Source organism: Manacus vitellinus, unplaced genomic scaffold, assembly GCF_001715985.3.
Source record: "Manacus vitellinus isolate BGI_N305 unplaced genomic scaffold, ASM171598v3 scaffold_3_pilon, whole genome shotgun sequence".
NCBI classification, from domain to species: domain Eukaryota; kingdom Metazoa; phylum Chordata; class Aves; order Passeriformes; family Pipridae; genus Manacus; species Manacus vitellinus.
The window spans coordinates 26,437,089-26,460,234 of NW_021940535.1; the positions used below are offsets into that span (position 1 = coordinate 26,437,089).

Sequence of the window (23,146 nt, forward strand, 5' to 3'; positions counted from 1 at the left end):
ATGCCAAAACTTTATATGTACAAATCATCATCCTTAATTTGATTTCTACAGTTAATAGAAGCTTTGTAAAGTAAATTGATTAAACTATGGAATACATAAGCCTTGGGAAAGGGTTGAACTAGTTGATAACTTCCCAGGAAATACTAGTTCAGATCCCATAAGACCCACCATGTTTGTGCAGTATCCCTGATGGATATGAGACCTACCTTTCCCTGACCAGAAGCTCAGGAAAGTCGTATCCCTATCTTCTTTTGAAGTAGTTTCTGCTTTTTAAACTTGAAGCATTATCTTGAAATTAATCCAATTTAGGCAACTAATATGCTATACTGAAAGGATAGTAAATTCAAAATAAAACTTTAAACAATGTAACTCTTGAAAACCTTGAAGAGGCTTAAGAAAAACACCTGTATTTCTGTAGTACCCTGATAGTAAAAAAAAAAACCAAACCACAACCAACTGTGAAAGTTAGAATAGAACTTAGAAAAGAATGCTGCTTGTTTTCTGATTTAATTGAATATTTTTAAGATGCAGTTATTACATTGTGTTTTGATGTGTTCTGGTTTCATTGTGTTTTGAAAAGAAATAATTTTCATGTCACTAAATGTATAAGCAATGGAGTTCAACAGTAATAGAAGCTAGCTAAGAAAAACATTTGTTAGTCTGTATTTTTATGTGTGCTTAACATAACACTAAAACATAACTAAAATTTGGCAGTCTAGAATGGCATACTATGGAAAAAATGGATTTTTTTTTTTCCTTATTTGTTCCTTTCCAGGTGTACTTGGATATATCAGGAAATAATTCTTTCAGCATTGGGATGGAAGAACTAGCTAGCATCAAGAAATTTGCAAGGGAAACTAAAAAGAAAAACATTTTGGTTTATGGTCTCCTTATCCAATATAAGGTATGTAATTATTTTTCTATGTGCAAATTATCTTCTTTTGCCATTTATATGATTAATGATAGAATCTTCATTTAAAACAAAATCAAAGGGAAATAAATATTACTTGAAAAGGATTTTTTTGAAGATTCTTGCCTGTTCTTGTTCAAAATTCAGACAAGCCTGTAGTTATAGGCAAAAATGTAAGCTTTTTGATTTGGGAGGAATAAATGGTAAACATTTTTTAGAAGCACATGAAAACATCAGGGCCCATTTTGCTTTTCTGCTTTGAAACTTGTTTGTGCAGCATGAAAAAGGTAAAAAATAGTAAAAGTACATTCAGTCAGTGATTCTGCGGTATTTTACGTCCCTCATCAAAACAGTGTTTGGTATTCAGGGGACAGGAAAGGCACAGCACATAGGTGTTGAGACAGTGTCTGTCTGTAATAGTACTAAATTGCCTCAAGTGGAGGCAAAAAGGGTTACCACTTCAGCATCCTTTGTACTCACAAAAACTATTTAAAATAAACTGTTTTGCCTGGAATACATGTTCTTTCAACCAGAAGAGTGGCTGCCTTGCCTCCAGTGCAGATATAGTTTTGCAGATTCTTAATTCAGTCAGCAGTGAAGGAAGTAGTAAGTTAGATATTCAATAGGAATTTTAATAAAGAAGAATAAATGTAATCTTAACTGATTTTTTTTTTTGGTTGAACTAGGTGTTTATATATAATTGTTAAATATGGCTAAAGTTTTGTGTCTTTTTCTGGTATACCAAACACTTGATTATCCCTTCAAATTCTCTGGCTTTATTAAGAGCTATGAGTATCAATACCTATCAGTTTATGCTTTTACAGACTTCTGATGCCAACAGAATATGAATATTGCTATTATATGATTTTAGTTTGTCTCTTGTTTGTAAAACATACAGGGGCATACAACTATTTTCAGTCTTCTTTCTGGTACTATCAAACCCCATTTTTTCCAGGGTGAACTGGCTTCCTTTAGTAAAAACAATTTGAATAACTGTTGGAAACAGCTCTGAGGCACCTTAGCATGGTAAAAAGTAACGTTGCAAATATTGCTTTAGTGTAACTATATTTTTTTCCTTTTAAAATTCGTTGAGTATTCAAGTGGATCAAATAGACATATGTGGATAGCACTGGTTAGTAAAGCTGAAAAGTAAAGCTGGGAAAAAGGAAAACTTTTATAATCTTTGGTGGATTTTTATGACCATGGCACCAAAACATTTTACATTAACTAGCATGTATAAGAGCAGTAAGAGATCTGAATGGAAGTTCCTGATCCTTGGTGGTAAGAGAATTGCAGCAGACTAGTGCCTCCATTTTTTTAAAAATAAAATGCTAGAATCTTTATCTAAGATCACTGCAGGCAGAGCCATCATTTATTAGCATGGAAAAAATATTAAATAGAGTAAAACACTTTGCAAAGTAAGTAAACTACTTCTAGTTATCTATCTTATTTTAAAATGGCTTTAATACCCATCCCCTATACAGGGATATAGTCTTGAGTTCCTGCTTGTAAGTGTTTTGAAATTATATATGTATATGTGTGATATATGTATCAAGTTTTCTTTTGGCTACAGATCTACAAAGAACATATTTGTTTCTAGTGAAGACCTATGGAAAGATTTGACATAACGAATCTAGAAATGACATAACCCAGACTTTATTACTGGTTTGGGTGAGACTGAGAGAGACTGTGAACAAAAGCAGTTTGTTACATGAAAAAATATCTTTAAAACAGGTTTTGGGTTTTTTTTTCTGAAGTCCAGAGCATGATTTGAGAGTCACCAAGGTATTTTACTTTTAGTACAACTCGTTAATAGGTGAATTCCATGCTCGAGAATGGAAAGGTAAATTTCATTCAGGCATGATGGGCAGTCCAGAAGAAGTGGAAACACAAAAAACACCTGATGCTGTAATGCAGGATACTCAGCCTATTTTTGCAATATCTTCTGTCACTGTCTGCTTTCCAGAAGTCCTGGAAAGCTATAGTTTATTTCAGGAAAAGAGTGATGGCAGATAATTACTTCATAGCGCTTACCTCTAGCTGACAGTTTTATATCCTCACTACCAGACATACACAGTTAATAGATACAGATTTACTAATTCTAAAACAGGGATAAAATGTAAGGGATGAGAAGTTTATTGAGACACATGACCATGGTAATACTGAGGTGGGTTATATGATTAGGTGGGTGTGATGATATCTAGGTCTAAAAGAATATGAGGGCAGTCTTTCAGATTCTACATTAGCAAAGCAAATATTTTGAAATAAATATTTTATATGATGTAAAAAATGTAAAAAAAATTATAAATCTTTTAATCTTTTGGAACAGGAAATGAAATGCTTTTGGAACAGAGGAGTATGTTTTTGGTGGCATTAAAAGAGCTGAAGAAGCCCTAAGAAAAATTATGAGTCTTTATTTTCACTTCTTAAATGCCATGTTTATTTGGTATTCAGAAAGAAATATCAGGTATTTTTGTGAATATTTGATACACCAAGAAGATAATCAGGAGAATTAAAGGAAAAGGCTTTAATGTGCCTTATAAATAAACTACTTTGTACCTTCCATTTGCTCAAAATTGAATGCATAAGCTGGTACACAAATAGTTATTTCTCTTGTAAACATCATGCATGGAACATCAACTGATATTGATACTAAGATTGGATCCTCTTCATAACAGCTCTACTTTGCATCCTGAAAACGCTGTTAATTTAAAGTTCAGTTGTGAAAATAATTTTAACTTTTTTCTTTTCTAAAACAGTTCCAGAATATTAGAAATAGTTTACTCATTCAAAATGCAAAGGGGAAAAGAGTAAAAAAAAAAAAAAAAATCAGTAAATTCCAGAGTCTGAACTTATAGAGTTAGTTTTTGAATATTTTTCAGATGAGTTGAAGGAAATAGCTGACAAACAAGGTGAATTTAAAAAAGGGAGAAAAATCCATTTTTCATGGAAGATGTTACCAGCATATGTTGATGAAAATGTTAGTAAAATTCCAACTGCTTTGATTTATTGAGTAGTTCACCTTGAAAATAGCAATAACTGGTATGGAATTATTCTGTATTAGAATAAGAATCTTTGTATTAATGATAGTCTAGTAGGGTGTAATGCAGAATAGCAAATTCTGAATATTAGGAGGAAAGCCTATAAAAAGAAGCCAAGTTATTCTTAAATAAACAAAATTTTACATAAAAGTAGTCTTAAGAACTGCTAAGAAACCAAAGAATATCAAAGGTAATATCAAATCATTGCATCCATGCCAGGCTGGAAATATATTAATCTTAAAAGCATTGCTTTATATCATTCAAACTACAAGATTTGGGAGGAAACCTCAGCTGCATTTGGTAGTAATTTGTTTTCCATGCTCTGAGCAATGGAGTATTAATGAACTTGGGCCTTGATCTCACACATGTGGATAATTATCTTTAAACATATCCTAGGTAGCTAATGGGTTTATGCTTAAATATGATAGTAGTGTTTTTAAAATGTGCTATTTGTTTACTGCTCTTCTTCCTTTCGAAATAATAATTTTCTTATGACTGAATTACAAAAATTAGTCAGCACACAGAAAATATAAGCAGCATTTCCTGTCATAGGAGTTCAAATTCAGTAGCTTATAAAGGTTACAGTAATAAAATCTTGGTCTGTAGGTTTCAGTAATAACTTTATTACTTTTCACAAAGAATAAAAAGGAACAGTGATCATCCAAAATAAAGCATGTTTGGATGGACATAGGAAGCCACAGAAAGCTTTAAAATATGAAAGCAATACTAATAACTAATATATCTTGGTTATAGAACTGTATTAATTTAAAATAATCCTATTTCAGAGAGGTAAATGACAAAATGTAGGGTCAGAACAGCAAATATGTGCTAAGGCTTGCCTGTGGTAAGGGGACTCCAAATACTTTTGCCTCTGAAACTTCTGTTTGATTAAGATAAAGAAACTATTCCCTGACAGCCAGGAAAATCACAGTCCATACTCTAAAAAGAGACAAATGGCACAATAGAATAATTGTTATGAAGTTGTTGAAACTAAAAGAAAACTGAACTGTGGGTGATTTCTTATGCAAACATACTGGACACTTATTGTAGCCTTAAAGACTTTCTGAAGACAAGAGGATCATCTACAGTGTGCTTCATGGCTCAAGAAATACTTAAGAGTGCTAAAAGTGTTTTCTGTCTGACTTGGTAAACCCCAAAGGTAAACATTTATGCTTTCTTTTTCATTAAAGATCCCTTGATATAGTATTATGTGCAAACATTAAGGCAGTAGTTCTCAAAACAGGGAACACAACCCCAAATGGAATAATCCGCAAAGCAGAAGGTGGTTTGGCAACTAGTAGTGAGATTATGAGATTGAAGGGCAAATGAAGTAAGAACACAAACTAAAGCTTTGAAAACTCATTGAAAACAAATGAGTCCTGCCCTACATGACCCCTGCATGCTTCTTAATTCATTTAAGAATTATAACTGAATTGGTCAAATGATTGCAATCTGATTAAAATGATTGGAATGCTGCTTGAGGACCTCTTTTTTTTGTTGTTTTTCAAAATGCCATTTTTTTATTTCATGTGCAATGACATAATAGATTGTAATCAATCTGGAAACCTACATTTATTCATAGAAGTCCTTAAGGCTGTTAATTACTGTTTAGTATTTTCAAGAGTCAGAAATTGAGCTTTGAAGTATTGGGATCCTATGGCCTATTCATCCTTTCATCAAGGAAAATTGTGTAAATGTGTGATGAGCCTGAGTGATCTTGATTCCACAGAGTTTGGGACAGAGAGGGAAACCAAATCACTTTGAAACTTTCTGTGTGAGTAACCTAATAAAAATCAACATCTGTAAGCTTATTAATACAAAGTCCTAGCCGTTCATTCATCAGTAAATCTTTCTCTGTTGTTCTCTCTCTTGCCTTTCCTTTTTTCCCCTGAAGTCTTCATGCTCTTCTAGCCAAAACAGGTAATAAATTAGTAGACTTATTATACCCGTGCAGCTCTACTAAGGGCAATCAAATGAAGCATTTCCACAAACTAACTTTGCAATGCAGTACCAAATTCCCAGTCTGAGGATGATGGGCTTTTAAGAAAAATAATTGGTAACCTTTGGGTTTTCATTAAGTAACTGTATAGGTTTTTATCAGAGAAAGGTCAGAAAGTTGCTCAATTTGTCTCTGCTATTACAACTTCTAGCAGTTTAACAAGCTGAGGTTGTTAAATGATGAGGTTAATGTTTTATGCCTTTTACACATGACCTTTTTAGTCTTGTTTCAGCTATTGAACTTATAATTGGAGAAATCAGAGTTCTTCTGTCACCTTGTCAGCCAAAATGATTAAGGCATGTAGACTTATCTTAAAGTCCTGTCTTCATAAAACAGTCTTTAAGCATCCTTGCTCTTACACCCCAGTTCAGCCATTCTGGCAACGTCAGGCAATAAAAGTTGCCAGTTGTTTCTTTTGTGAATATTTTAGTTGTATAAAATATATTATTCTAAAATAGCTTCATAGTATGGACTGGAATTTGGGGAACAAGTGGATTAAAGCTGAAATGCTGAGCTCTCTAGAGGAAAAGAAAATATGAAATATACAATATAGCAACTTAGAAAAGTATGTAGTTATTCATTATTCTAGATACTTTAATGTAATAGGAAATAAACATTGAATTGGAACCATTTGCAAAACAAAATACCATGAGCATCAAATCAGAGTTTCATCTTCAAATCTCTTAGTACGAATGATTCTGATATTTATTTTTTTTTTGCCTTATGAAAGCTTTGATGTTGACCTGCTATCTCTTAGTGGAAATATATAAACATTTAAGATGAAAGGATTTTGACACAAAATTTTGTTTGCAAACAAATGGCTTTTAACTTTTCCATTGCTAGCTTGCCTAACAGAAACCTCTGAAATTCATTGTATCTCTTTAGGGACAGTTCCACTTTTGAGTTGTTAGTGCTGCAATTGTCAACTTAAAGCAATGCTAAGCTGGGCATTAAAAATTAGTCTTCTCACCTGGCTTCCTTGCTGTCCCCCAGAGATGTGATTTAGCAGATAACTAGTCCTGAAGGATTTCTGTTTCATGCTCTTGTCGTGTCCCCTGAGGTCCATGTAAACTTTTAGCCTCCAGTGTGTCCCCTAATGAACAACTAGATAGACTGGAAAACAAAGAAAGGGAGATGTTTCTTCACAAAATAATGTCCTAAATACAGTTCTTTCTTCTGTTCTGCTGAGGTCTCATCATTTAAAATGTGAAATCTACAGGTGTTGTTTTACATTCACTTACATTCAGTTTCATTTATCATTTTATTGCCTATTTACTCAGTTCATAACGATCTTTCTGCATTTCATTTTAGTCAGCCCCTACCCTAATGAACTTTGTATCATAAGTAAATTCATGTTATTGTTTACTCATTTTTCCAGTTCATTTATGAATGTGTTGAACAACATAGATCCTATAACAAATCCCACCTGAACTACGTGGGTTCTGCTCTGAGGACTGACCATTTACTCCTACCCTCTATACTCTAGAGCAAGGATTTATCCCTGTGAGGACTTCTGTCTTATCTTCTAGCACCTTAATTTTCTTAAAAACCTTTGGCAAGGAAATTTGTTGAGAGTCTTGGAAACCCCAGTAAATTCGATCAACTGTCCTTTGAAGAAATGGAGTAAGATTGCAAAGTCAAACCTTAAAAGAAAGACATGTTGACTTTATCATCATCTTTAACTTGCCCTCTGCTCTTACTGTCGAGTACTTAACATTTTTGTTAAATTGTCTGGTACAGATGTATGGCTTTCTATTCTTGTTTTAAGTTTGAAAGTATTCCCACACAGTTGTGCCTACTAAGGCAATTTTTAAACTAGAGATGATGCACACCACTAGGAACTGAGCTGTTGGGTGAATACCCCATAGTCCTGAGGGTTTGTCACATTCCTCTCTTTAATTTCTTCCATACCTCTTCTACAGTAACTGCAGTTTTACAGGTTAGTTGGCCATTAAGAAAGAGGGGATCCGGCATATGAATTTCCCCACACCAATTCAAAGAATTAATGTAGTTTCCCTGCAATCACTGTGTCTTTCCTGTGTGCCCGCTGTACCTGTTGATCATCAGTTGGCCCTACAGACTCTCTGGCAGACTTCCTGCTTCTGCTGTGTATGAGGAAGGATTAATTATTGGTTTTTGCTAGTTGTTCCTCAAAATCTTTTTTTGGGTGGTTGGAGCTTTTTTGTTTGCTGTACTGGTTTTTTTATATTTACTATGCCAAAACATATTATTCTCTCTATTTTTTCTATCTGGGCATGTCTACATATTTTTGAAGGATACCTTCTTGTTCTTATAACCTCCCATACTGCCCTCCTTCTGCCCTTTCTTGAGCCATTCCCCCCAGTCCTGCGAGGCAGCATCCTTTGGCTTTGTGCTTTCAGTATGGTTACCTTGTGTTCCATATTTCCTGTGAGGATTTAATACTCTTAACTACTCATTTACCTTCTTTTTAGCAAGTTTCCTCAATTTTTCATTATTTCATTTCTATCCCCTTGTAGTTTTATATTCAACGCACGTAATCCAGGCTCTTTTCCTTAGCTTTGTTCCATTCTGTGACGCATCTGTATCCTTAATGCAAAATATAATACAAAACATTGTTTCTTCTTACATTGGTTTGATTTCTTAACTCTCTCTTCCCCAGCCACTCACCTGCAGTTTGTTCTGTCTTTTTCCCTCAGTCTGCAATGTTGCCCTCCTCTTTCTTGCCTTTTGATTCTGGCTCTTTCAGAACCTAGAATCTTGACTCTTCTTGTAGGTCTTGCTGTACTACCTGATTCTTTTTGCAAGACTTCTTATCATTTGACCTCTTTCTTTTCTGTTTACTGTAACAGGAAACAAATCCTTCAGTTCCATTTCTCTTCTAACCATTTTTCTTTTCTTACTTTGTTATTATTGTTCTATGCTTTGAGGATCTTCCTGATCCTGTTGTGGCCCATCTCCATGGATTTGTTATTCAGCAGATGTTTGCAAATTTTGTCATATCTGGACAGACATTTTTCTCTTTTTTTTCAGCTACAACCACATGTCATAGCTGTATTTTCCCTGCTGAGATTTCTAGCACAACATGTTTGATGCATACTATCTTTCAGCTCCAATGTGTGGGGTTTTGTGCTGTATGAGAAGAGTTTTCCTCTCCTATATCATAGAATGATAATCTTTTGTGTTGGAAGGGACCTGTAAAGATGATCTAGTTTACCCCCTCTGCAATGAGCCTGGACATCTTCCAATAGATCAGATTGTTCAGAGCCTTGTCTAGCCTGACCTTGAATGTTACCCCCTCTCTGGGCAACCTGCTCCAGTGTATCACCACCCTCATTGTAAAAAACTTCTTCCTTTTATCTAATCTAAACTTACCACTTTTTAGTTTAAAATCATTGTTTTAGTTTAGTTTTAGTTTAGTTTAAAATCCTTGTCCTATTGCTACAGGCCTTACTAAAAAGTTTGTCCCTATCTTTGTTATAAGCCCCCTTTAGGTACTGGAAGGCTGCTATAAGGTCTCCCTGAAGCCTTCTCTTCTCCAGGTGGAACAACCTCAGCTCTCTTAGACTATAGTCATAGGAGAGATGCTCTGTCTCTCCAGTCATGTTCTGTATATCTCTGTATTTATGGAGAAATGGTGAGAGAACATTCTCATGCAAGGGGCCTGACATCTATGAACACGTTTGTGCCCTTGTCAGCCGTGGTCTCTCATTGTTATCTGGTCAGTGTCTGCATTCAAAGTGTGAACACACCCTTTCTCCTTCAGCATTGCTTACCCATATTCACACCAAACAGCTCACAGAGCTTGCTGAAAGCAGTATCTAGTCCAAGCAGAGAGAGAAGCAAATTCACTTACAGCCAATAAATACTTGTTGTTTCTCTTCACCAATCATAAAGCCAGAACAATCTCTGAGTGCATTCTACTGCTTGGTTGCTGAGGGCTATTTATTTTTTAGCCTTTAAGGATAACAGGAGCAAGTCTTGTGGCAGCTTTGCCTCACTGATGTTAAGTTTCTAAACATTTCTGCTGGCTTTCATCTAAAAATATTTTGGAACATCTGAATATGAAAATATGTTCATATCTTAAGATTGTGAGATGTAGAGAACTTAAAGTTAGATTAAACTGTTCTCTTAAGATATGGAAATGCATGGGTTTAGGATTAAGAGAGGTCAGATCATAGGAAACCTCCATTGGATAGTGATTTTAATCTGGATTTTGTTGTGAAGTATTTTCTGGAAGTTATTTTCCTATCAGATTCTTTGATTGAATAAAAGTGGAAAATTGCACCATTATAGATTTTCTAGCACTTTCAGTCTGAACTCATTATATTTGATTTTAAAACATTCTTTGAGCACTTGCTTTCCTAAGGGAAATTTTATTCATCTTCCTAAATAGTATTTTAACTGTTTTCCAAGCCTTACAGTGTACTTTCTCACCAGCTCAAAATTCTTACTTTCTGCTGAGTGTCGTGTCCCATTACTTTACAATGTACTTAAATAAATCTGTTTCATTTGATCTCTGAAGTTTCCACCAAGCTGAATCTTTAAAAAAATGGGATTGTTTACATTTGAGTTTTATTCAACCTGTGTGGTACTGGCAACAGCACCAGTGTGCACTTTTGGCAGAGCCTGTGCCTTCAACTTTTTCCCTGACTCAGTCTTTCCATTCTTATGCAGCTATGTGCTCAAGTGTCTCTAACTCATGTATTTAATTCTGGTGTTCTGTGCTTAAATTTAGCAGACCAGGTGTTAAATTTTGTAGGCAAAATTTTAGCAAAAGATCTGAGACAGAGACAATGTGTGATTTCTACTTAAACAATGGCAGTAAAATGAAGTCTACTTTGTAAGACTGACTACACATAGACTTACTCCCTGAGCTGTGCAATTTTAGATGCTTCTCCCTGTCCTTTGAGATCTTTCATTAATCAAAATGAGGTAAAATGACTTCAGAGCTTTCCTTCAACTAGATCAGATACCAGTTCCATACTTCAGCTTTTCATTTTTGTCCTCAAAGTGTGCTCTATGCTTGCAGTGTTCAAGGCACAAAGATTTCTCCATGGAATTATGGCATAACTATCATTATGTGCTCACAGAGTTCATGAACCAAAAATACTTGGTGTTGTCAAGAGGGACAGCATGTGCCTTTGCCTCTGAAGCAGAGAGTAAACGTTCTTTTTTGATTCTGTCTTTGAAGGCAGAGGGGGTGTTAGTTACTTCTGTAAAAGTTAAATTTCTTCTTTCAATGACCACCCTCTCTGGGTCAGAGTGAAGCTCCATTTCTTGTGCTGACCCCTGGTCATGTGCAGCTTTTCCTCATTCTGTAGATAAGAAATTTTTATTAAAACATTTTCCCTCTTTCTCTACTAGATGTGTTTGTTACATAACTTTTGGAGGTTTAAGTCCTTGTTATGTAAAGTATGGGATGAATGGGCAAAACATGATGCAGTCACCTAGAGTAGGGATAAAACATTTTGAATTCTGTTTCTTAACAGTTAGTGGCAGTGCCTGAGGAGGAGTCTGTGCTTGGCACTTTGTGTTTGGGCAAAAGAAAAACTGAGGCAAAGGTATTAATGTTTTAGAATTTGTGTTTATTTCTTGAATTTTTAAAACCATCCATAAAATGGTACAGATGCTTGTATTAGTCAGCAATATCACTTTTATTTTGCATCCTGATGAATAATTAACACACTGAAATGATTATGTCCTAAAAATAATTACATTTCTGCAAAGAGACTGAAATATTTAGGTTCTACACTTTAACCTTGCTGATTTCAATTTTTCAGAACCTGTTCAACAGTGGTTGGTATGAAAGGTCTAGTTACCTGAAAATTTGTATGGAAAAGGTTTCCAGCAGAAAGTTTGTATTGAGAGTATCTTCAAATTATGGGAGCAGAGTATGCTGTGTTTGTTATAGATAAAATGTTTTATCTTGAAAACATTCTTTAAGCATTATGTTATCCACCAAGAAGGAAAAAGATAATATTATTAGAATCCCATTAGGGAATAAAGTCTAAGAGGGGAGATATTTTAGGATAGGAAAGGATTTTCTGACATTTTCTCTCAAACTGCTTGTCCATTTTGTTATGCTGTACAGCAAACACATCTTCAGGAGAAGCTTATTGTTCCAGCCAATACTTTATCATAAGCACATTTTCAGGAACACAAAGGGAGGTAAGGCAGATTATAAACGCTAGATATATGATCTGGTAAATTTGTAAATGGGTGTTTGATCCCACAGGAGAGGGTGAGGTAAATGAATTTCTAAACAGAATATGGTTTTAGGTCAGTCAGCATGGGAGACCCACATAAGGCTGTGGGTCACTTCTCAGACTTCATCCTCCATCTCTGGCAGGGCAGGTTTGGTCTGATAGAAGCCATGGTGTCCTCTGTGTGCATGAGTAGATGATCAGTTATAATTACTCTGATACTGTGACAGGTGTACAGGAGTTCTTACTTTTAGTGAGCAAAGTTGAAGTTTCAGTCAGAGTAATCATGCTTTAACTGAAGGATATGCTACAAGAGTTCCACTCTGTAAGGTACCTGCTTAGTTTTGTACTTAGTTTTTTTAATAGACCTTCAACAGCTTTAAAACTGACATTTCTGCAACAAATTTTAACTGCTAAATTGCTACTAAAAGTTTAGTGATGAAAAACCTTCTTTTGAACAGCAATCTCTACTAGGCACTAGTGATGTGCCAGATTTAAAGGGGAATTTTGTCAATGCCTTAGATATCTCACTCAGGTGTTTTAAAGGTAGTTTGCCCTGATATGTCTTGCAATACGATGTGGCTCAAGAGTATATTTCAACCCATTCTCATAAAACCATACCAAATCCTTGTTTAAAAGTTATATTGAAAGTGGCAGTATTGCTTCTATGTACTGTACACTGTTTCTATGAAAATACTTTTAACTAGAATTTCTCTAGAAGAAATAACTTGGAGAATTAATTTTTTTATGGCGTAATATGTTTTCTGCATTTCCTGTTTCTAAATCTTTTGGAGAGGAGATCAGTATGCTTTGTTTATAAAGCTTCAAAATGTTTTGGGTGATTTATTGCACTTTTTGGGAGCTCGTAAAATTCCATTAAGCATGTTTGTTTGTATGTCAAAATTCCATTTACTGAAGTTTACTCCAAAACTAATTTTAGGTAGTTCGCTGTGTTACTAAATATCATACAATCATAGAATGTCTTGGATTGGAGGAAACCTTGAAGACCATCTAATTCCAACCTCCCTGCCATGGGCAGGGACACTTTCAACCAGACCAGATTGCTCAAAGCCCCATCCAGCCTGTCCTTGAATGCTGCCAAGCATGGGACATCCACAACTTGCCTGGGCAACCTATTCCAGTGCCTCACCACCCTCACAGTAAAGAATTTCTTCTGAATATCTAATCTAAACATACTCTGACACCATTCCCCCTTGTCCTGTCACTACATGCTCTTGTAAATAGTCTTGCTCCATCTTTCCAGTAAGTCCCTTCAGATACTGGAAGGCTGCTAGGTCACCCTGAAGCCTTCTCTTTTTCAGGCTTCAGTACCAGGTCTCTCATCCTTTCCTCATAGGAGAGGTGCTCCATTGCTCTGATCAAATAACAGCTAGCCATGCATTTATTACATCCAGTTGATGTAAGATTTTGTTGATGAACTTATTAATAACTCTTATTAGTGTGTCACAGGAAGAGAAGGCAAGTGCACAGTACTTTTTAAAATTTTGCATAAACTTTGCAATAGATCGAAAATTTGGAAAAGATAACAATTATAGTTATCTGTAGATGCAGCTTTTTAGCTTTTTAACATTCTACTGAAAGCTTATATCTATTTGTTTGCAGTTTGTTTCTCCTGATGATTGAGAGAAGTGTTTTACAGTTTTACTGCCTAGAATCATCCAACAAATGTTATTTATGTTCTTTCTAGCGCTTACTGAACAATTGGCCTAGTGAATTCAGATATTTCCTCATTTTCCTTAATTCTGTCTCTGACTGATCAAAGTTTTGCTACAAGATACCTTACCATCCTGCTTTTTCTGGCATGAATTGGAAAAACCTGTCTTTCTATCACTTAGATGAATTAATTTTCCTAAACAATATAATCTCTCTGCTGAAGTAGTTCATCCCAAGAAGGAGAGTGGGGATAAAATTCAGTGGTATAAGAAAATAGCTGCTGAAGGTTTTTCATAGACAGGTTGTGTGTCAGACAGAGCAATAGCATTGGTAAGTTGCTAGTCGTGTCATCTGTAGTGCTGCTTTTGTTGTTTCAGGGTTTGCATGTCTAGTGGAAGAGCAGGCATGATTTCATGTGCCAGCAGCTCCTTGTAGCCCTGTCTGTAAGAGTTTGAAACTGGCCTGTTTCTAAGAGATGGATTTGAATGTTCAGTGCTGAACAAAACCGGTGGCTAATATTGTTTCTTCTTCTTCATACATAGAGAAAAATTAGGAGACAGAAAAAAAATAATCATCCAGATCCTCTACTCTCAAGATTATTCCTTTAAGTGAACATTGTTTTCTTTGCCTTCCTTCTGTATGGTTTTAGGACCTTTATCCATCTTGCCTATGTGACTTGATAAAGCCCATCTGAAACATATTTGTTTTGTATACCCATCCATTTCAGCTTTTCACTACTTGGCAAAAGGTGTTATGTAATTGACTCGATATTTTTCCTCTCCTAATTCTTTGTGGTATGAATTAGGCTGTTCTCCCCTTCTATTTGTCAGGGACATATTTTGTACTAATTGATATTACAGCATTATGAGAAACTGCATGGAGACTTACCGGCTCTGTGCCTGATTACCGCCTACACGTTCATGGTTAAGTGGGACATGAGCAACATCTTTTCAAACGCACAGACATACAGAAGTGTTCAGGGTTATTGTTGAAAGTCAACTGCCCAAATCACAGTAACATACATCTTTTTTTGTAAGCCAAGATCTTTCTTCATGTTGCCTTTTGAAAATGATGTTCACTCTTGCCTCAAATCAAAGGCCATCACGGACTAAAGTGCTACAACAGGGCGGGTAGCTTTTTCTTCACAGAAAAAAAAATAACAGGAAATTTATTTTAAAGTAAGAGCTTTTCCTAAAAATGTAGTAGCACTGGTGAAACCATCAAGGTTTTTTTTTTTTCCTCAGTGATTCTGTATCAATATTCTATTTTTCTAGAAGCACTACGGCTGTATTTAAGAGGGTACTTGCCAGGATAGTTAAGGATGTGAAAGATCAGATTTACTTGGGATGGGAACATTGGGCAGAGTAGCTCAGAGTGCTAATTTATTACACTAAATTATGCCAAAATGGGACTCATACTCAGTGTCCACCCTAAAACATCACTAAATCATTTGAGACAGCATCACTTTAATATGAAATGGGATAGTTGCACATGGCTCCTGATGTTGTTTCCATACTGAAGTACAGCAACAAATTTCATTTAAATCCTAGGACAAGAGTTTGACAGAAAAAGCCCTCTGTATCCTCATAATGTAGCAACCATGTCTCCTTCTTGCTACTGTTCGTCAGCCAAAGAACACAAACATTTGAGTGTGCAAGCAAAAGTGATGTTATTGCAGAGAAGCACTAGAAACTTTAATGGTTTTTAACTGAAGGAGAGTTGATTTAGATTAGACAAAGAAGTTTATTACACTGAGGGTGGTGAAAGACTGGCACAGGTTGCCCAGAGAGGTGGTGGATGTCCTTTCCCTGGAAAATTCATGTTCAGGTTGGATGGGGCTCTGAGAAACCTGGTCTAGTTGAAGATGTTCTGACTCTTTGCAGGGGTTTGGACTAGCTGAGCTTTAAAGTCCCCTTCCAACCCAAACTGTGCTATGTTTCTATGACTCAGTACTTTGGTGTTAGGCTAGTACACTCCTATGGTAGTGGTCCAGTGGGTTCTTTTTGTTCCTATGATTTTATTGTTGGTAGCAGCATGATTATTATTTCTGCAAGCTTTAGTGAACACTGTAAGCCTGTTGATATCCTTACATATTTTGTTTGATCTTAATTTATGTTATCTCTAGGATTTGACTTTATTTTTTTAACAAAGGTGAATACAAGATGAATGTAAAACTGACCAAAAGCTTTCCACTTAAACATAAGATGCTTCTATGGGTAAGATTAGGAAAAAACCTCTTGACTAGCCATAGAGATGGTTCTCCATGTAAGAAAGGAATGTTCTTAATTGTATAGAAGATGAAAGCAGATTTACTCTATGCAGTGTGGTTTTAGCTCTGTGTTGCTTACCAAATACTTGTAGACTGTCCTAATATTGTGTTTTGCAAAAAGTGGGCAAAATCCTAGTTTTATGTGCTTTAGGCATGCTTTCTTATTTACGAGATTATCACCTCCTTCTATGCAGTCACTATAGAGTGTCCTAGCTTCTGTCCATTCATAGGGATCCCTGACAGAGATGGTGCTGATGGAGACTCCTTCCAGTCTGAGCAAGGAGCTAAGCTGGGATTAAAGCTACAGTAAATGACTTAAAAACTTTAAATTCTTCTTTCCACTTTTCTTTATGAGGAAGATAAGCTACATGCTGGTAGGGACAGTCAACACAGTATGAAGAATATATTTTCCTTTTTTCCTATAAGACAGTGCTTTCAGGCACATGACATAATTTTGGGGGGTTTCCTATGCAGGACAAGGAGTTGGACTTGATGATCCTTGTGGTCCCTTCCATCTCAGGATATTATATTGATTTGATGATAAATCCATATTTAACCAAGTGATGCACTCTATAGTTGATGGTAGTGAAAGCTACAACCCTGAAATTTGTAGGCATTCCTCTGTACTCATTATGAATTATTCTTCCTGGGTTTCATCTTTCTCTGTGGCTGTCCCTTCTGCAAGGCCTTTGAATAAACCCTACACACACTTTGTTTTCCACCACTCCCCCCCATTTTTTCCCCAGGGAACACACTGCAGCGCATTGTGCCCACTTGGTACCGTTGTACAATGTGTTTTGGTTGAGTTGGGGTAGAATGATTTTCATGTGCTCACAATCCATCTCAACTCGGGTACCTGGTAGCAAGAAGAGTGGATAAGGGGTAAAAAGAGGGAGGGAGAGAAAAAAGGCAAGATAGGAGTGAAAATTGCAGGAGAGAGAGAAAGAAAAAAGGCTGGGAGCAGGGCAGCAGTGACGAACTTTCCATTTAATGGCATAGGTGGAGTATATAAGAGAGTCTATCATTTTACCAGTTCTAGTAGTCTGCCCCACTTGTCAGTGCTGTTCTCAATGGGTCTTGTGGGGTGAAATCACATGATATTAAAATGCTTTATGTAAAAATATCCTGAAATAATCTGCACAGAAACGCCTTAATTACTGGAGTTGTGACATTTGAGTGAATCTTTGTATTTTAAAATTGAAAATTGATACAGTGAACAGTATATTTCCCATTTCTCAAAAATGGATATAATGTAAGATGATATTTGGCTTAATTTGGCTCAATTATGGCTTAATTGAATCTAGACCACTGCCCACAACTCTTCCACTGAGAACAGGAAAGACATTGTAATAACCACTTAATCTCTGAATGAGAGAAGGCTCTTCTACCCCTACTTACAGAATTTGGAAACTCTATCAGTAAGTACTTCATAAATATAGATGACAACACTACTCACATTTTTAATCTTTCTAAAAGATCTAAAGCATTTAAATTTAAATTTGCAGTTCAGATGATGTATCCCCACTTGGCAACTGTAAAATAGGCCTTCTTTTTAATATTCACTCCAGGGATATAGAGAGCAAAATAAGATTAAAGATACGATTTTAAAATAAGATAGGAGGTTTCTGAGGGTTGTGCTTTGTAGGCATGTTTGGAAATATTTGCACTAATCCACTGAGACAATGTTTTACTATATATGAAAGATATCTTGAAGATCTGATTTAGGACAATGAGCACGCATTTTACATAAACATGTTTTATCCAGTAAAGACCAAGTATTGTCTTGAATTGATGAGTTTATTATGACAATAATATACATCAGAGTAAAAAGATAATACAGGAGGAGAAAGTCAGAAGGATTAATTACTACAGTCTAGAGGTAAACTGTTTTATATACCAATGAATAATTATTTTATATACCAATGAATTTTATAATGCAGACTGGATTTTTAACTGGCTGAGTAAAAAAAAAGTGTTGATTTGCAATCTCTGCTGCACACATAGTACATTTCTTCATCAGTCAGCAATACTTTTATTACTGTAATTATACTCAGAGGCAATCAGATTTTAGGCATCTGACTTTATCCAGATGATAATTATATATTTATTACCCAAGTTTCTAATGTTTATTTTGAAATGAGACATTCCTACCCATACTCATCCGTGCAGGAACACTCGGGCCTACCAGGTATTTCAGGTGCACGCTATATTGAAGAAACACGGTTGTTATTTTGTTATTGATAACAGTATCTGTTCATCATGGCATGAAGGATGATGAAGGGATCAAGGCATCAAGGGTAAAGTGGGAGCAACTACGAAACTGTTCTTTTTTGCTCAATCTGTCAAATATAAATAAAAGTACCAGCGATGTTCTTGTTATTCCGTCTTTCCCACTCACTAGAGATCATCAGCGTCTTTCAGTAGAGATTAAACTAGGATACATGAGTTTCAGTATAAGCAAAGAGGAGGAGAGAGGTCTAATAAAAATTTAAGTAGCAGAAAGGAGCTGTAAAAGTCAGAAAATAGTGTTCTCTGCAAAATTCTTGTGAAATTGGCCTACCACAATCCTTAATTTCTGTGCTTTTCTCCACCCTGGAATTGACATCAATATCAAGTTAGCAAATACTTAGCGGCTTTAGCTGAAACATTTTAGCTTGACTGCCCTTGTTGAAAACACGATGCAATGATGAATAGCAGTTTTGGAAAATCAAGTGCAGTTAATTCATAAATCTCTACATAGACACCCTCTTTTAGACATATAGTAGCCCTGGGCAGGTATCTGCGGAGGAGTGGAATGCATATGGATTCACAGCTTTAGTTCACAAGATCTTAGTGATTCCTCATTTTTCTCCAACAGCATTTTATATCTTTTAAGTCTATTGTGTCTCAGAGTTTTTGAACTGTTCATGCTATTAGTTTTTCCTTTCCACACCCTGTGATAGGTGAATAGCATTCTGCATAGATCTTTATATATACTATTGGAATTATTAATGCTTTCATTGTGAGTGAACATTATTTATGAGATACTTGTAGAGTGATTTATTTCTTTTCAAGTATCAACAAGCTATCAGGTTTAGAAATAAGCATATTTATATTCATTTCTCAGCATCTGTGATTGATGATAGGACCATTGATGCTATGCTCTGTGTGGGGGAACACATTCTGGGGAATGCTGTGTCTGGCCAGATCTGACGATACAGATCTTAGTCTCTCTGTCATCTTTTGTAACAAGATCTGGGAGGAATGAACACACAGGATCAGATTTGAAAGAAAAAAAAAGTGGTGAGGAATTCTTCACCATAAGCTTGGAACAGAGGAAAGGTTCTACCTCACTCTGAGCTTTTAGGCTAAATAGTGGGGGTTTGGTTTCTTTTTTTGTCCTCTTTTGCTTCCCTCTCCCTGTATTTTTTTAAATTTATTCCCTCCTATTGATATTCCACAATCATAGTGTTTAAGGAAAACACTGTTATTTTAAGAAAATATTCTCTTTGTGGCATGCAAATTAATTATGTAGTATTTCAGAACTTATTTTGGTACCTCATTCTAGATTATATATATGTATATAAGCAATGTGGGGTTTGATTAATTATATTCAAGAAAGATGAATTTAAAGTAGGTTGGGTAGAAGGCTGGAACCTCAGAGTCCTAGGAGAATGAAAGGTTTGTCTGTATGTCTGGTTGTGAGAAGCACAGTTTAGTTAGTGTCACAATGCCCGTGTTGGCATAGTAATGGTATTTCAATTTTTCAGCAGTCTTGTTTGTGGATAGCTCAGGAGCAAAAGTTTGAACAGGAGAACTGTGGAGATTTTCTCCAGTTTTATGCTCCTGTTTAAGAAAATGGAATTTGTAACAGCTACTTAGTTATGAAAATGATTGTGCCAGACTACTCATATTTCACTGCATATGCATGTTATAAAGCTTTTTTCAGTGATTGAAAAAGATGTTTTAAAGATGTTCAGTGGAGACCCAATTATTATCTCAGATACCGAGGGAAAAAGAATTTTGGTGTCTCAATTTAATGAATTCTGCAGTGATGCTGGTATATCCTATTGAAAGAAAATCTTGCTGTGCTTGCTGACTGCTTGATAATACTGTAAAAAATGGGATTAGGAAAGTAAAATTTTTAATTTGGAAGACAATGGAAATTTATTTATGATGGTAACATTTTAAAACAAGATTATAAAGGTGACAGAAAGCAATGGCAGGGCTATTTATTGCTTTGAAATTGCAAAGTAAAATTTAAAACCCAAGTCTATCAAAATAAATATGCAGATTTGCTAAAACTTGCAAGAATAACAGGCTTTTCCCATAAGAGTTGTAAATTATATTTTGTGGACATTTTAGCTGCAAAATTTTAGTTTTATACTGTGATACACCAGAACAAGGTTTGGAGAAGATTTTTAGTTATTTATTGCTGCTTTAGGCTATCAAAATAGGAATGTTTTCAGGCCACTAATACTTGAGCAAAATAGAAAGTAGAACCCTAGGTGAGTCTTTCCAAAATAATCCACTGCTATTAGTTTTGTAGTACATTAGCATAGTTGACAAGTGTTAAGTATATTAACAGTATGTTGCCTTTTTTTTTTTGGTCAATTTTTAACTCTAGTATGAGAAAGGGAACCTCTGTGGAATCATACTATATTGTATTGCTGCATATGGAATATACTACCAAAGTGTTCTGCTCATACCCTCACAGACTAATAAGACCTCGTAGTCTTTGCCATTGACCTCAATGCCAGTGGTCACTGTCCCTCCAGGACTGATTCCACTGGAGTTTTCATGAATAATGCAAACATCTCTTAATTTCAAGACTTGATCATATCAGATTGCTTCCTGTAAGAAAAAGATATTATCTGTATAGAGTTATGTATGCACCGTTGAAAGAAGTCAGAAGTCAGTTCATCTGGGGTATTCTCATGGAGTAAGTTCCATGGATGGAGAAGTAGGAGAAGGGAGGATCAGGATGGACAGGAAATTTGTGATGGCTTTATGGAGGCACTGCTGTGTAAGCAAAGACAGTAAGAAAGTAGAAACAAGCAGAAACAGAAGTAAGAGTTGACTCCATATGGGGCTTATAAGGGAGCTGCTTGTGACTGCTTCTGCCACCTGGCATTATCATGTGTTACAGACAAAAGGATGATGAAGTGCTTCCCAGAGTATCTAGTTCATATATCTGCTTCTTGTAAACCAAAGATTCATGGGATATAGCTATCCTTGGAATTCCTGAGATGAGAACACTTGATCTAAGCATTAGATTTGAACTAGTCTGAAGTAAAATCCCCAAAATGTGTATTATGTAATTGCAAGGTGCTCAGCAGCAACTGCAACTTTTTATTGATCTGCTCTTACTGTGCTGCCCAACTTGGTGAAGAAGTCTGAATTTAGCAAACCCCGGGAACTACTGAGTTCCTTGGGTTAAAATATTAATCCAAGCCATCCTATGCCTGGACTTCACCTGCCTGTTCCTTCTGGACTGGAAAGCAGCAGGCAATTCTCTTCTCTTCCTGCAACAGCTGCTCACATTTCTTCCTTGCCAGACAATCTCCCCTCTCTTTTCATCTTTTCTTAACAAGAAATTCTCTTTTCCTTACTTTCACCTTCAACAGTAGCATCCTTTTTATAGTCAAATAGTCCCTTTTCCTTACTCCTTTCAGCACTGGAATTACCTGTGACCTTTATTATTTACTCAAAATTATCTTTGTTTTACTTACTTTCTCACCCCTGCCTAGAAGTTTCCACTCATGTCCTATGCCTCTGGCTACTGGTATGGAGCAGAGGTGGTCTGGAATGGGTGCTTTGGTCAAGTCAAACCTAAAAAGCCTGGATGCTGCTAGTCTAGAGGCTTTGCTTTGGAGAAGATATCTTCTAGCCCAGTAAGACTCCCATCTGTCTGATCTTTACCCTCTTGCCTCTCACACAAGTACTGTCTCCCTTGACAGCATCTGGTGTTTAAACAGTTGTTCTCTGACTCTTCCAAGGGATCCTGTGCCAGATGGCAGGACCCACAAAATAGATCCTTGTCACTCTCGCTCACTGTCATTGGACTTAAATGCAATCTAAATGAAAACAGCATTATACACTTTAGCTAAAAGGTACACTATGCAATTTATTGTTTTGCTAATTGGATGAACTCTTTGGATCAAGATTTTTATAATGGAAGTAATAACTACCAGCTCTTATTTTTATTGCTTTTTATTGCCTCAGGCGAATATATTATTTTGATATTTAAATAATTGGCAACAGAAGGTTGACAGTTACTAGAAAAATTACAACAATCAAGTCAGACAATCGTTTCTTTTAATTTTTTTTTAACAGGAGGTTGGGCTGTAAAAGACCTCCAGATGTTATTTTGTTCATGTCCCTCATTAAAAGTAAATATCCTGAGCGGGCTGGCCCAAACAGGTAGTATTGCTCAAATATCGACAATTAGAAATTCCTTCTGACATATCCTAAAGTTCAGTAAGCCCTCTCCAGTGGGAATGTGTGGTAATCTGAATCATTCTGCAGCATACTCAAGAGCCATGTGGTCCTAAGGGGAGTTCGTGGCTCCATTTCAATGCTGTTCACATGCTTTTAAAGTGAGACAAGCAGCCTACATAGACGCGAGTTACCTACAGATATCCAGGATGGTGCTTGCTAGTGTAGTTGTAAGGAAGACAACATGCAGGCAGTGAAGGGACTGTGTGCTAAAATTGCTTAAAAAGCAAACTGTGATGGGAAATGCTTCATGAAATTCAATTCATAATTTAAAAAAAAAAAATTACATAGATAAGGATCTTCTCTTGGTAGGAACAGACTTCATCATCTGTTTTTTTTCCATGGCAATTTATTTTGATAGACTGCAGATGAAAAGAATGTGAAAACAATAAGCATTGTTATTGCTAAGTAGTATTTTGGTCATTAACTAGAGAATGTTTTAAAACTGGAAGTGATGGGAATGCAGTTTCTAAAAAAGCATTTTATCACAATGTGCAGGGACATTTCAAGCTAGTTAGTATTAACATAGCAATTTTGTACAGCTTTGCACAATCTGCTGATTTTAATGATCAGGCTTCAGAATGTGCTTTT

The 23,146-nt window shown here is 35.8% G+C and overlaps 1 protein-coding gene across 1 annotated transcript in view; it reads left to right on the top strand.

Moving 5' to 3' along the window:
* Positions 1-23,146, top strand: part of CRPPA (CDP-L-ribitol pyrophosphorylase A) — a 108,184-nt gene that overhangs the window by 61,415 nt on the left and 23,623 nt on the right. The window contains exon 9 of the mRNA XM_008920360.2: positions 776-904. Coding sequence (XP_008918608.2) covers positions 776-904 — 129 coding nt within the window. The remainder of the gene's footprint in view (positions 1-775; positions 905-23,146) is intronic.